General features: G+C 41.0%; 2 protein-coding genes across 5 annotated transcripts in view; one reads left to right on the top strand and one right to left on the bottom strand.

Moving 5' to 3' along the window:
* Positions 1-6,234, bottom strand: part of TMEM52B (transmembrane protein 52B) — a 37,209-nt gene extending 30,975 nt beyond the window's left edge. The window contains exon 1 of the transcript XR_010120872.1: positions 6,200-6,234. The gene's annotated coding sequence lies outside the window, so the exon portion shown is untranslated. The remainder of the gene's footprint in view (positions 1-6,199) is intronic.
* The window catches only part of LOC129483376 (oxidized low-density lipoprotein receptor 1), a 60,255-nt gene extending 53,299 nt beyond the window's left edge, over positions 1-6,956 (top strand). For all 4 annotated transcript variants that reach the window (XM_063639667.1, XM_055280683.2, XM_063639668.1 and 1 more), the window contains 3 exons: positions 4,345-4,484; positions 4,808-4,923; positions 5,251-6,956. In XM_063639667.1, coding sequence (XP_063495737.1) covers positions 4,345-4,484; positions 4,808-4,923; positions 5,251-5,392 — 398 coding nt within the window. In that variant the 3' untranslated portion in view covers positions 5,393-6,956. The remainder of the gene's footprint in view (positions 1-4,344; positions 4,485-4,807; positions 4,924-5,250) is intronic.
* The last annotated feature ends 7,823 nt before the right edge of the window (positions 6,957-14,779 follow it).

The raw sequence follows: 14,779 nt of genomic DNA on the forward strand, positions 1-14,779 counted from the left end.
AGAGGTACTTTGTGTCCTTGGAGGTGCATAGATTAGTGCCCTATTGTCAGGATGAGTGAACAACTTCCTCTGATAAACAGAGATCTCTCTAGCTTCTTGCTTGCACAATTTACTTAATCTCAACCACATAATTTATTTGAATAAAGAGCATATAATAATAGTTCACAGATACCTAAGCTTTTCCTTGATAGGTGAAACACTGAGACCCAGATAAAGTGAAATGATAATAAAAAGTAATTTTGTGTAATGTTTTGCAGTTTATAAATCCCTTCACTATTTAGAGGTCATTTACATTTTCAAAGTTAGCAGAAATTTTTAAACAAAATAATTTTTAGCAAATGTCAAACATATTTAATCTCTTTAAAGTTGGAGCTTGCAAGGAAATGAATATACCACCTTCAAGAAGGCTTAAAGGGAGAAAGTTTATCTATTAAGGATAGGAATGTTTATAAAAGTGGACATAACCACATACTAACCAATGGTTTATATCACAGGCAAGGCCATAAGAGAATTTTGTCTTTATCAGTTGTATGGGATTAAATCTACATCAGGACCATTCAGAACTATCTCCCAGAGATGCCCTGGATGAACAACTAATAAAAAACAATAAGTGGGCCGGGCGCGGTGGCTCACGCTTGTAATCCCAGCACTGTGGGAGGCCGAGGCGGGCGGATCACGAGGTCAGGAGATCGAGACCATCCTGGTTAACACGGTGAAACCCCATCTCTACTAAAAATACAAAAAATTAGTCGGGCGAGGTGGCGGCCGCCTGTAGTCCCAGCTACGCGGGATGCTGAGGCAGGAGAATGGCGTGAACCCGGGGGCGGGGGGCGGAGCCTGCAGTGAGCCGAGATCGTGCCACTGCACTCCAGCCTGGGTGAAACAGTGAGACTCCTTCTCATAAAAAAAAAAAAAAAATAAGTGATATGTCTGATGCTGGCAGATATACCAAGTAACATGTTCCATTCCTCGACAGTGTCAGATAAAGGCTAGTTAGTAGAGACACAAAATAAAGTTTTGCCTTTCATCAAAGAGCATTTTTTTTTTTTTTTTTGAGACGGAGTCTCGCTCTGTCACCCAGGCTAGAGTGCAGTGGTGCGATCTCGGCTCACTGCAACCTCCGCCTCCCGGATTCAAGCAATTCTCCTGCCTCAGCCTCCTGAGTAGCTGGGATTACAGGCGCCTACCACCATGCCCAGCTAATTTTTGTATTTTTAGGAGAGACGGGGTTTCACCATGTTGGTCAGGCTGGTCTCGAACCCCTGACCTCGTGATCCACCCACCTCGGCCTCCTAAAGTGCTGGGATTACAGGCGTGAGCCACCATGACCGGCCCACCAAAGAGCTTTGAGAAGTCTTTAAAAAGTAATACTAAAATACCACATAAAGAAAAAAAAAAGCCAGGTTTTTCCAGTTTGAGGCAAGTTTTATCTTTTTTACTAAAAAGTCTGTGGTCTTCAATGTACATATGAGCGGGGAGAGATGCTGAGAGGTTATTATATGTTTTGCTTTAGGCCAACGAGCTAGTGAGATGCAGGGCCTTTGCAGGAACAGACTTTACATTTAGCAATGGAATTTGTGGTGATTCTCAAGCTTTACTGTATGTAAATAGATTGTTAAAAGTGGCAGATTACAGATTTACCTCAAGATTCTGTATCAAAATGTCTTGAGAGCGGCACCGAGAAACACTTCCTCAAATGGTTTTAACTTAGAAGTTTGAAAGGTAGTATGTTATAGTGGTGAAACACCCAGACTCTAGAGTTACATTGTCTAGGTCCAGATTCTCCTCTATTTGTCAAATGAAGAAAATGACTGGAACCTATCTCACAGAGATACTATGAGGATTAAATGAGTTAATATCTGTACAGTACTTCCAACAGTTTCTGGCACATAGTGAGTGATATTTGCGTTTGTTAAATTACATAAAAAATAAACATAGTAAGTGATATTCGTATTTGTTATATAATTTAACAGACACAAATATCACTTACTATGTTTATTTTTGTGTACACACACACACACACACACACACAAAGAAATGCAGTAAGTTTAAATACTACATTTTGTAATGTGTCCTTCTTACTTTGTCATAACTGGGAAAACTTGCCCAGACTGTCTTTTTAGTCCACAAAAACTTATATACATCTAAATATATTTTTTGAGACAGAGTCTTGCTCTGTCACCCAGGTTAGAGTGCAGTGGCATGATCTCAGCTCACTGCCACCTCTGCCTCCTAGGTTCAAGTGATCCTTCCACCTCAGTCTCCTAAGTAGCTGAGACTACAGGCGCACACCACCATGCCCGGTGAATTTTTGTTTTTTGTGGAAATGGGGTTTCGCCATGTTGCACAGGCTGGTCTGGAACTCCTGGCCTCAAGCGACCCACCCACCTCAGCCTCCCAAAGTGGTGGGATTATAGGCATAAGCCACCACCCCAGCCAAAAACGTACATATATTTATATTTACATAATATGATGGGGTTAGGCAAACTAAGAAGTAAGAAGCTTGCATTGACTGCTTTCAACTTGGTCTCTTTTTCTTTTTATAAGTGTCAGTTTGGTGAAAAATCAACTTAGTGTTTTGCATGCTCTTTCTCAGTCACTTTTTTCTTTTGTTTTTCAGTCCCTCCTATTTTCTCCTCTCTGATAAAGCCTACTCTTACACATTTATTTAGTGGTTTTATGCCACAGTGAGAATGAAATTAAAATGCTGCCTTTCTCAAAGATTTTAATTTTTCACTTTTTGGTTGTAGTGTAGACCAGAGTACTTTGTTTCCCCTTAAGGAGATGGAAGAGATGATAATGATGATGGTGATGATAGTGATGATTTGAGGGTTCCTGAAAGCATCCGTAAACATGTAGACATTGGTATATTTTGCCTATTGTCTAAGTCCTGTTTTTGGTTTGGTGGACTCCCTGTGAATTTTGCTACTGAAAATCTCCTTATTTTCTAAAATCTTATTTAAATTGAGATCCTTGCTTTATATTAATATACTATTTTCCCTAGAACAACTCTGTACAAAAGAAATACAGTATGTGTTACATATGTATCATTAAAATTTCTAGGGCCGGGTGCAGTGGCTCACGCCTGTAATCCAGCACTTTGGGAGGCCTAGGTGGGTGGATCACAAGATCAGGAGTTCAAGACCAGCCTGGCCAAGATGGTGAAACCCCATCTCTACTAAAAATGCAAAAAAATTAGCCGGGCGTGGTGGTGGGTGCCTGTAATCCCAGCCACTCAGGAGGCTGAGGCAGAGAATTGCTTGAACCTGGGAGGCGGAGGTTGCAGTGAGCCGAGATCACACCACTGCACTCCAGCCTGGGCGACAGAGTGAGACTCATCTCAAAAAAAAAAAAAAATTTACTAGTAACCACGTAAAAATGAAAAGGAAGCAGATAAAATTAATTTTAGAAACACATTTTATTTAACCCAAGATATTTGAAATATTATTTCAATACTAATCAGTATAAACATTTTTAATCAGCTATTTTACATTCTTTTTTTTTTTCAAATCAAGTTTTCAAAATCATTTGTGTGTTTTACACTTATAGTACATCTTAATGCAAACTAGCCAGGTGTGGTGGGTCATGCCTGTAATTCCAGCACTTTGGGAGGCTGAGGCAGGAGGATTGCTTGAGGCCAGGAGTTCAAGACCAGCCTGGACAACATAGCAAGACCCTGTTTCAATTAAAATAATTTGTTTTAAGAAATGTAAACTAGCTATATTTCTAGTACTCAAGAATCACATATGGCTACTATATTAGACCACACATGTCTGAAAGCAAGACACATAGTACAGTATTTAAGCCTAGATTCATTATTCAAAGATATGAAGTTTTAAAATGCATAGCATTACTTTTTAAAAATAGCAGAATGGCTATTAAATATTCCCCCAACCCTCACTTTCTTTATTTCAAACACAACTTTAAAAAATAGATCAGTTTCTAAAATTACATGCTAGCTTAACTTGCTTTTCATCAGGGGAAGTGAAAATGCTAAATGAGAAGTACATTTAGGTTGCTAAAATCAGTATGCTTTCTTTCTTTTTTTTCTTTTTTTCAAAAAATGAAGAAATAAGGACTCTGAGGCTATTTAGGTATTTGCAGAAGCTGGATAAAATTTTACTTAAGAAGTAGTGTGGGCAGGGCGTGGTGTCTCACGACTATAATCCCACTACTTTGGGAGGCTTGGCCTGCATGGTGAAACCCCATCTCTACTAAAAATACAAAAAAACAAAAACAAAAATAAATAGTATGCACGTGAGAGGACTAAGGGGATAATTGATTTAAGAACTGCAGAACTGCTTTTACACAAACATAACTGATTAGATATACTACCCTTCCCAGCTCCTTGTCCGCAAGACTGGATCTGGCATGAAGAAAACTGTTACCTATTTTCTTCGGGCTCATTTAACTGGGAAAAGAGCCAAGAGAAGTGCTTGTCTTTGGATGCTAAGTTGCTGAAAATTAATAGTACAGCTGATCTGGTGAGTGTTTATGGATATTTGTTGAGCTGGAGTATTGGTTGACAGGGAAATTAATCTGGTTTAAACTGTCACTGGGGGAATTCTTGTTTGAGAGCCAAAATGTCTGTTGTTTTAGCTTAATCTGATCACCAATTTTGTGTATGACCTTGGACGGACAGGCTCTGTAGTATCTCTAGCCTTCAGTAAGTGTTTCCATAAAACAGTCAAGGGGATGTCAAATATCCCTTTTGGTTCTTTAGTTTTGTGGATCTAACACGAACTGACTTTCAGATTCTAAAACCACCATGTGGATTCCACAAACTCAGAAACATTACTCCCCACAGGACTTCATCCAGCAAGCAATTTCCTATTCCAGTTTTCCATTCTGGATGGGGCTGTCTCGGAGGAACCCCAGCTACCCATGGCTCTGGGAGGACGGTTCTCCTTTGATGCCCCACTTGTAAGTTTCCCATTCTTTTTGATGCCTCTCTTGTCAGTTTCTATTCTTTGCTGAACCTGCTAGTGAAGTCACTGCCGGCATTCCACCAATGTCCTCTTCTTGCCAGAGAGGAGCTTGGGGGAATTTCTCAGTCTCCTTCCTTACCTGTTTCACAAAAAGATTTACTCATTAACCATTCAGACCTTTTCTTGGGTTTTCCTTCCCGCATTTATTACTGATTGGAGGCTTTAAGACAGAAAGTTTCAAAAGCTAAGTTTCTGAAACAAGGTGGCAGTAAACTAAGTTTTTTTTTGTTTGTTTGTTCGTTTTGTTTTTTCCTGACTGCAGATTTAGAGTCCGAGGTGCTGTTTCCCAGACATACCCTTCAGGTACCTGTGCATATATACAACGAGGAGCTGTTTATGCGGAAAACTGCATTTTAGCTGCCTTCAGTATATGTCAGAAGAAGGCAAACCTAAGAGCACAGTGAATTTGAAGGCTCTGGAAGAAAAGAAAAAAGTCTTTGAGTTTTATTCTGGAATTTAGGCTATTCTTTGTCACTTGGGTGCCAAACGTGAGAGCCCAGAAAACTGTCATTTAGCTGGCTGCAGAACTCCTTTGCAGAAACTGGGGCTCCAGGTGCCTGGCACCTTTATGTCAACATTTTTAATTCTAGCTATCTGTATTATTTCACCTAGCTTGTCCCAAGCTTCCCTGCCAGCCTGAAGTCCATTTTCCCCTTTTTATTTTAAAATTTGACTCCTCTTCAAGCTTGAAAACCCTCTGAACTCAGTCTGCTTTACCTCATTATCACCTTCCCCTCACACTCCTAAAATTGTATAAAAGACAGAACATGGAGAACTTGCTCAAGTGCAGGCAGAGAGCAAAAAGGGGAAATATGTCTGGGAAAAAGTGCACATGAAGAAACAAAGGACAGAGGCCATCCCGAAATCAAGAAACTCATGTTCTTAACTTTAAAAGATATCAATCCTTGGTTTTTAAACTGTGGTCCATCTCCAGACTCTACCACTTACAGACACACACACACACACACACACACACACGCACACACATTTTGGGGCAAGTGGGGAGCCCAAGAAAGTAATTAGTAAGTGAGTGGTCTTTTCTGTGAGCTAATCCACAACCTGTTGCCACTTCCTGAATCAGTTATTATTTCTTCACTTTTTTCTACCAGAGAACAGATCAATAGCTTTAACCCTTCACAACAGTTCTTGCTAGAATCATGGGATGTGTGGCCCAGAGGTAAGAATAGAATTTCTTTCCCTAAAGAACATACCTTTTGTAGATGACCTCTTCTCAACTCTGTTTTGCTATGCTATAATTCCGAAACATACAAGACGAAAATAATGAAGACACTCAATCTAGAACAAACTGAGCCAGGTATGCAAATATTGCTGAATAGAAACAGGTGGAATTAGAAATATATCTTCTATTTTTAGGCTTCTATTTCCACCCACTCTTCACAGGCTATTCTACTTTAAAGGAAGCCTTTTTATTTTGCTGCACATAATCTAGCAGGAATCTTTTTTTTTTTTTTTTAAGCTGTATCATCCTTATGTGGGCAAGAGATGTTTGCTTTTGTTAAAAGCTGTATTGAGATATAATTAACACAAAATAAACTGAACATATTTAAAGCGTACTATTTGATAACTTTTCACACCTTGTGGAGAACATGCATACTACAATTAAGAGTGAACGTATCCATCATCCCTCAAAGTGTCACAATGCCCCTCCCGATGACTCCTCCCCAGAAAACCACCAATCGGCTTTCATTTTGCATTTTGTAGAGTTTTATGTGAATGGAATCATACAGTATGTCTTTTTTTTTGGTCTGGCTTCTTTCACTTTGCATAATTATTTTGAGATTCATATGTCTCCATCTTGATGCTCGTATGAATTCATTCTTTTAAATGTTGAATATTCCCTTGTATGGATATACCACAATTCATTTACCCATTTACTTGTTGATGACATTTGGGTTGTTTTAGTTTTGGGATATTACAAATAAAGCTGCTGTGAACATTTGTGTACAAGTCTGTATGAACATAGGATTTCTTTTCTCTTGGGTAAATACTTAGGAGTATAATGTCTGGATCACACAGTAGGTGTATGATTAACTATTTAGGAAACTGACAAACTCTTTTCCAAAGTTGTACCATTTTACATTCCTACCAGCAGTGTATGAGTGCTCCAGTTCCACCTCATCCATGCCAGAATTTGATATGGTTCATCTTATAGTTTTAATGATTCTAGTAGATATCGAATGGTATACCCTCATAGTTTTAATTTGTGTATCCTACAAATTTCTGTTTGTTGGTTTGTTTTTGAGACAGAGTTTCACTCTTATTGCTCAGGCTGGAGTTCAGTGGCACAATCTCAGCTCACTGCAACCTCTGCCTCCTGAGTTCAAGCGATTCTCCTGCCTCAGCCTCCCAAGTAGCTGGGATTACAGGCGCCCGCTACCGCTCCCAGCTAATTTTTGTATTTTTAGCAGAGATGGGGTTTCACCATGTTGGCCAGACTGTTCTCAAACTCCTGACCTCAGGTGATCCACCCACCTCAGCCTCTGAAAGTGCTGGGATTACAGGTGTGAGCCACCGCCCCAGGCAAATTTTTATAAGCTTATTTACCATCTGTATTAGGTAACTTTGATAAAGTAACTGTATACATCTTTTGAGAATTTTTACTTCATTTATTTTTCTTACTGTTGAGTTTGAGAACTTTATATATTTGGAATAAAAACCTTTTATCAGATATGCATCTTGAAATGTTTTTCTTGTCTTTTCTTTTCTTTTTTTTTTTTTTGAGACGGAGTCTCACTCTGTTGCCCAGGCTGGAGTAGTGCAATCCCGGCTCACTGCAACTTCCACCTCCCAGGTTCAAGTGATTCTTCTGCCTCAGCCTCCCAAGTAGCTGGGATTACAGGTGCCCACCACCATGACTGGCTAATTTTTTGTATTTTTAGTAGAGATGGGGTTTCATCATGTTGGCCAGGTTGGTTTTGAACTCCTGACCTCAAGTGATCTGCCTGCCTTGGCCTCCCGAAGTGCTAGGATTACAGGTGTGAGCCACCGCCCAGCCTGTCTTTTCATTCTTTGAACAATATACTCATAAAACAGAAGTTTTTTTATTTTAATGAAGTTCATTTTTTTTTTTTTTTTTTTTGAGATGGAGTCTCGCTCTGTCACCCAGCCTGGAGTGCAGTGGCGCGATCTCGGCTCACTGCAAGCTCCGCCTCCCGGGTTCACGCCATTCTCCTGCCTAAGCCTCCCGAGTAGCTGGGACTACAGGCACCCACCACCACGCCCGGCTAATTTTTTTTGTGTGTTTTTAGTAGAGACGGGGTTTCACCATGTTAGCCAGGATGGTCTCGATCTCCTGACCTCATGATCCACCCGCCTCGGCCTCTCAAAGTGCTGGGATTACAGGCGTGAGCCACCGCGCCCGGCCAATGAAGTTCATTTTTATATTTCTGCTGTGGTTTGTAAGAACTCATTGACTAATTCAAGGTCACAAAAATTTTCTCCTATTTTTTTTTCTAGACATTTTATAGCTTCAGGTTTTACATTGAGGTCTATGATTTATTTGGGGTTAATTGTGAGTTACATTTGTCGAAAAGACTATTTTTCTTTACTGAATTGCTTTTGCACCTTTTTCACCAATCAGCTGTCTGTATATGCATCGGATTATTTCTAAACGTTCTATTTTATTCCATTGATTGTTGTATTTTTGTATTTGTGTATTTTTACACCACCACCACATTATTTTGAACACTGTAGTTTTATAATAAATCTTAAAATCATGCAATGACAGTCCTTCAAATTTATTTTTCTTTTTCAAAGTTACTTTGGCTGAGCTATGTCACTATATTTTCCATATTGATTTTTGAATTGGCTCATTAATTTCTACAAAAACTCTTTTGGAATTCTGATTGTGATTACACTGAATCTACAAATCGATCTGGGCAGAATTGAAACCTTAAAAATATTGATTTTTCTGACTCTTGAGTAAAGTATGTCTCTGCATTTATTTAGGTATTTTAAAATTTCTCTGGGCAATGTTTTGCAGTTTTCTCTTACAGACATTTTTACATATTTTGTTAGCTTACCATATATATTTCATAGTTTTGATGCTACTGTATGTGGGAATTATCATTGATAATTTTAATTTCCAAGTGTTCATTGCTAGTATGGAGAAATATAATAGACTTTTAAATATTCACCTTATATTCTGAAACTTTGATAAACTTCTTTCTTTCTTCTAGTAACTTTTTTTGTAGATTTCATCAGATTTTCTACGTAAATAATCATTCTGTGTGCCAGCCGAAGCACTTTTATTTTTTCCTTTCCAATGCTTTTATTTCTTTTCCTTGCCTGAACCTCCCGTTCAATGTGAAATAAAAGTAGTGAGAACAATATCCTTATTTTGAAATTGATCTTGAGAAGAGATCATTCAGTGTTGCACCACTAAGTATGGTGTAAACTGTAGATGTTTCATAGACGTCCTTAATCAGTTTTAGGAAGTTCCCTTTTGTTCCTTGCATTCTTAGAGGATTGATCAGGAATAGGTGTTAATTTTGTCTAATATTTTTCTACATCTATTGAGATGGTTATATATACATTTTTATTTTAAAAATGTCTAGTCTTTTCTTTGTTTTTTTTTAGGTTAAAAATTTCTAATCTTTTAACATGAATTACACTCATTAATTATATAAGGTTAAAACAATTTAGGATTGCATTATATTAATGGATTGTATCTGTTATATGTATTATATTATGGGTTATTTCTGTTAAAATTTGGCTTAGAATGTTTGCAACTATATTTATGGGTTTTTTGTTTCTGTTCGTTTTGTTCTGATTTTTTAGAGGTAGAGTCTTACTCTGTTGCCCAGGCTGGACTGCAGTGGCATGACCACAGGTCACTGAAGCTTTGACCTCCCAGGCTGAAGTGATCCTCCTGCCTCAGCCTCCAAAGTAGCTGGGACAACAGTGACCACAGGCATGCACCATCATCCCCAGCTAATTATTTTAATTTGAGAGAGAGAGAGAGACAGGCTCTTCCTATGTTGCCCCGGCTGGTCTTGAAATCCCGGGTTCAAGTGATCCTCCTGCCTCGGTCTCTCACAGTGCTGGGATTACAGGTGTGACCCACTATCCCTGGCCAGTAATTTTTTTTTTTTTTTTTTTTGAGGTGGAGCTTTGCTCTGTCACCCAGGCTGGAGTGCAATGGTGCGATCTTGGCTCACTGCAACCTCTGCCTCCCGGGTTCAAGCGATTCTCCTGCCTCAGCCTCCTGAGTAGCTGGGATTACAGGCGCCCACCACCACACTCAGCAAATTTTTGCATTTTTAGTAGAGATAGGGTTTCACCATGTTGGCCAGGCTGGTCTCGAACTCCTGACCTCAGGTGATCTGCCCGCCTAGGCCCCCAAAGTGCTGGGATTACAGGTGTGAGCCACCGTGTCCGGCCATGGCCAGTATTTTTAAACATAGTTTTCTTTTCTTTTTATGACTTTGCCATATTTGAATATCAGATAAATATTTCTCAATGTCATTTTTTTTGGAAGATTTGGTTTAGAATTAGTACTATTTCTTCATTAAATGTTTGATACAATTTACCCCTGAAGTCATCTGGCATAGGGTTTTCTTTGTAGATTCAGTTTCTTTTTTTTCTTTTTTTTCTTGAGACAGAGACTTGCTTTGTCTCCCAGGCTGCAGTGCAGTGGCACCATCTCGGCTCACTGCGACCTCCGCCTCCCGGGTTCAAGTGATTTTCCTGTCTCAGCCCCCCAAGTAGCTGGGATTACAGGCGCCAGCCACCATGTCCGTCTAATTTTTGTATTTTAGTAGGGACGGGGTTTCACCATGATGGCCAGGCTGGTCTCGAACTCCTGACCTTGTGATCCGCCCGCCTCAGCCTCGCAAAGTGCTGGGATTACAGGCGTGAGCCACCGCGCCCGGCCAGATTCAGTTTCTTTAGATGTTGAGCTGTTCAAAGGATTCCTTCTTCAATGAGCTTTGGTGGTTACTTTCTTTCAAGAAACCTATAAGCTTCATCTAAGTTGTTTAATTTATTGGCATACCATTTTTAAAAATTATTTTAATATCTGTAGAATCTTTAATATTGCCACTTCCTTCCTGACAGTGTTGTGTTTTTTTTTTTTTTTTTAACTAATCGGCTTAGCTAGAGATTTATCAATTTCACTTTTCTTCTCAAAAAAGCTATTTGGTCAACAGAGACAAGATGGCCAAATAGACGCAGACAGGAAGCACACTCCTGCTGACAGAAAGGGAGACTGGGAACCCTGTTCAGGTTCTGGAACACCAGGGCCAGTTCCTGGTCTTGAACAACCCTTGGCAAGGCAGCCCACTCTGCTGTGGACCTCTAGGATTCCAGCCACAAGAGATCCTACACTCCCCATAAACATTTGAATGGCATGGAGATATGCCCTACAAGCAGGCAGAGGCAGAACTCCAGCCTGCATAGAGCCCGGTTTTGTTGTTGTTGTTTGTTTGTTTGTTTGTTTTGCGTTGGGGGCAATTCCAGTGGAACATGGCCATACGCACCCATCCCCCAAGGTTCCCCGTCTTCTTCCGAATAACTCTAACCCCACTGACTGCCCTGCAAAGAGAAAAGCAGGGTCGACTTTCTCTTCGGACTGAGGCACTTCTGTTCCGCAGGACCTCCTGCCCTCCAGTCCCTCTCAAGTCCTCTGACTGGCAGCTCTAGGAGCGTGTGAACGGTGCGGCCTCCACTGCCCATCCTGGGTGCTTTGCAGGCCGACATGCCTGACTGAGTTCTTTCCCAGCCGCTTGGGAGCACTTCCAATCCCCCGTCGCGGCCCATGCCGGAGCCTGGGGTGCAGGATGGCGGATGTGCTGGCTGGGGCCAAAGCCCTGGGCTGCGGCGTCCAGCGCCGCAGTGCGGAGACCAGATTCATGGCCTGCGCTCCAGCGGGCAAGGAGTCCCGAGTCTCAGAAAACCGAGGGAGTGATATGCCCAGATCAGGGGCAGGCGCGAAGGTCTGCCAGCCATGGGTTTCTGCCTGAGGTAGCTGCCCAGCCCGGACAACGTAGCAAAGGAAATGCGGGCATGACCATAGTGACTGGAGGGGACTCTCTGAAGGCTTGAGAGCTGAGCTGGTGGGGTCACCTCCCCGCGCTGGGCCACACCACAGGACATTGCTGCGAACTCTCTGAAACGTAAAAAAAGACCCGCAGCGCTGGCCGTTACTCTTATGCGCCATCTGCTGGATGATAGCCCAAATTACACCAAAAATATTCTGCCAATATATTAAATATTGGTCTGTGAAACTCAGGGCAAGAATCCAGCCACAAAGATCTTGTACAGAGCCTTGGCCCTCTGACAGCACTCATAAATGAAGCAAATGACTATATTCAACTTACACCACGGTTAAAGGAATACCATCCCTCTCAGAAGAGAAAGAATTTTGCCAATTAAAAAGTAAGAGTGTCCCCTTACCTCCAAATGAGCACACTAGCTCCCCAGAAATGGCTCTTAACAAAAATGAAATGACAGACACAGAAATTAGAACCTAGATGGAAGGGAAGCTCGCTGAGACTCAGAAAGCTGTTGAAACCCAGTCCAAGGAATCCAGTAAAATGATCCAAGAGCTGAAAGATAAAAAAAACTTTTTTTTTTTTGAGATGGAGTCTTGCTCTGTCACCCAGGCTGGAGTACAGTGGCACGATCTCAGCTCACTGCGACCTACACCTTCCAGGTTAAAGCGATTCTCCTGTTTCAGCCTCCCAAGTAGCTAGGATTACAGGAGAATGCAACCAGGCCTGGCTAATTGTTTGTATTTTTTGGTAGAGACAGGGTTTCACCATGTTGGCCAGGCTGGTCTTGAACTCCTGACCACAAGCGATCCACCTGCGTTGGCCTTCCAAAGTGCTGGGATTACAGGCGTGAACCATCACAACCAGCCTGAAAAAAATCATTTTAAGAAAGAACCATACTGAACTTCTGGAATTGACAAATTTACTACAAGAATTTCATAATACATTTGGAAGCATTAATAGCAGAATAGACCAAGCTGTGAAGAAATTCAAAGACTGGTTCTTTGAATCAACTCAGTCAGACAAAAATAAAGAAGAAATAATTTTGAAAAAATGGACAAAAGCCCAGAGAAATATGGAATTATATAAAGAGACCAAACCTATAACTCATTGGTATTCCTGAGAGAGGAGAGAGAGTAAGCTATTTGGAAAATATATTTGAGGAAACGATCCACGACAATCTCTCCACTCCCACTACAGATGTTAATACACAAATTTAAGAAATACAAAGCCTGGCATGGTGGCTCACACCTGAATCCCAGCACTTGGAAGGTCAAGGCAGGTAGATCACTTGAGGTCAGGAGCTCAAGACCAGCCTGGCCAACATGGCAAACCCATCTGTATTAAAAATGCAAAAATTAGCTGGGCGTGGTGGTGCATGCCTGTAATCCCAGCTACTTGGGAGGCTGAGGCAGGAGAATCGCTTGAACCTGGGAGGCAGAGGTTGCAGTGAGCCAAGATTGCGCCATTGCACTCCAGCCTGGGCAACAAGAGCGAAACTCTGTCCCAAAAAAAAAAGAAGTACAGATAACCCCCATGAGATACTAGACACAACAAGCATTCCCAAGGCACATACTTACCAGATTCATCAAGGTCAATGCAAAAGAAAAAATGTAAAGGCATCTAGAGAGAAGGGTCAGGTCACTTACAAAAGGAGGACCATCAGTCTAGTAGCAGACCTCTAAGCAAACACCTTACAAGCCAGAAGAGTTGGCGCCTATTTTCAGTGCTCTTAAAGAAAAGGAATTCCAACAAAAAATGTATGTCCTGATAAACTAAGCTTGACTGGTGAAGGGGAAATAAATGTCTCAGACAAGCAAATGCTTAAGGTAATTTGTTACCACTAGACTAGCCTTACAAGACGTCTTTATAGGAGAGCTATAAAGATGGAAATGAAAGAATGATACATGCTATCACAAAAATACATTTAACCACATAGCCAACCAACAATATAAAGCAACTATGCAATAGAAACTACAAAGTCACCAGCTAAGAACATGATGACAGGATCAATGTCACATATCAATACTAACTCTAGGCCAGGCACAGTGGCTCACACCTGCAATCACAGCATTTTGGGAGGTCGAGGTGGGCGGATCACTTCAGGTCAGGAGTTCACAACCAGCCTGGCCATCATGGTGAAACCCTGTGTCTACTAAAAACTACAAAAATTAGCTGAGCATGGTGGCATCTGCCTGCAGTCCCAGCTACTCAGGATGCTGAGGCAGGAGACTCATTTGAACCCAGGAGGCGGAAGCTGCAGTGAGCCAAGATCGTGCCACTGCACTCCAGCCTGGGTGACAGAATGAGATTCTGTCTCAAAAAAAAAATTTTTTTTATGGTGTAGTGGTGGGTGCCTGTAATCCCAGCTACTCGGGAGGCTGAGTCATTATAATCTCTTGAACCCAGGAGGTGGAGGTCGCAGTGAGCTGAGATTGTGCCACTGCACTCCGGCCTCAGTGACACAGTGAGACTCTGTCTCAAAAAAATGAAATAAAATAAAAAATAAAAATACAATCAAAGAGGAACTGAATGAAATTGAGTTGCAAAACACCATATGAACGATCAATGAAACCAAGAGCTGGTTCTTTGAAAGAATAATCTTGATTGATAGGTCATAAGGTAGGTTAATAAAAAAAAGAAAAGATCTGAATAAGCACAATCAGAAATTACAAAGATGACATTACAACCAATTCCTCAGAAATACAAAGGATCCTAAGAGACCATTATGAAAACTTCTATGCAAATTAAAAATCTAGAGGAAACGGATAAATTCCT

The sequence above is a fragment of the Symphalangus syndactylus genome, chromosome 5 (genome assembly GCF_028878055.3).
Source record: "Symphalangus syndactylus isolate Jambi chromosome 5, NHGRI_mSymSyn1-v2.1_pri, whole genome shotgun sequence".
Taxonomy (NCBI): domain Eukaryota; kingdom Metazoa; phylum Chordata; class Mammalia; order Primates; family Hylobatidae; genus Symphalangus; species Symphalangus syndactylus.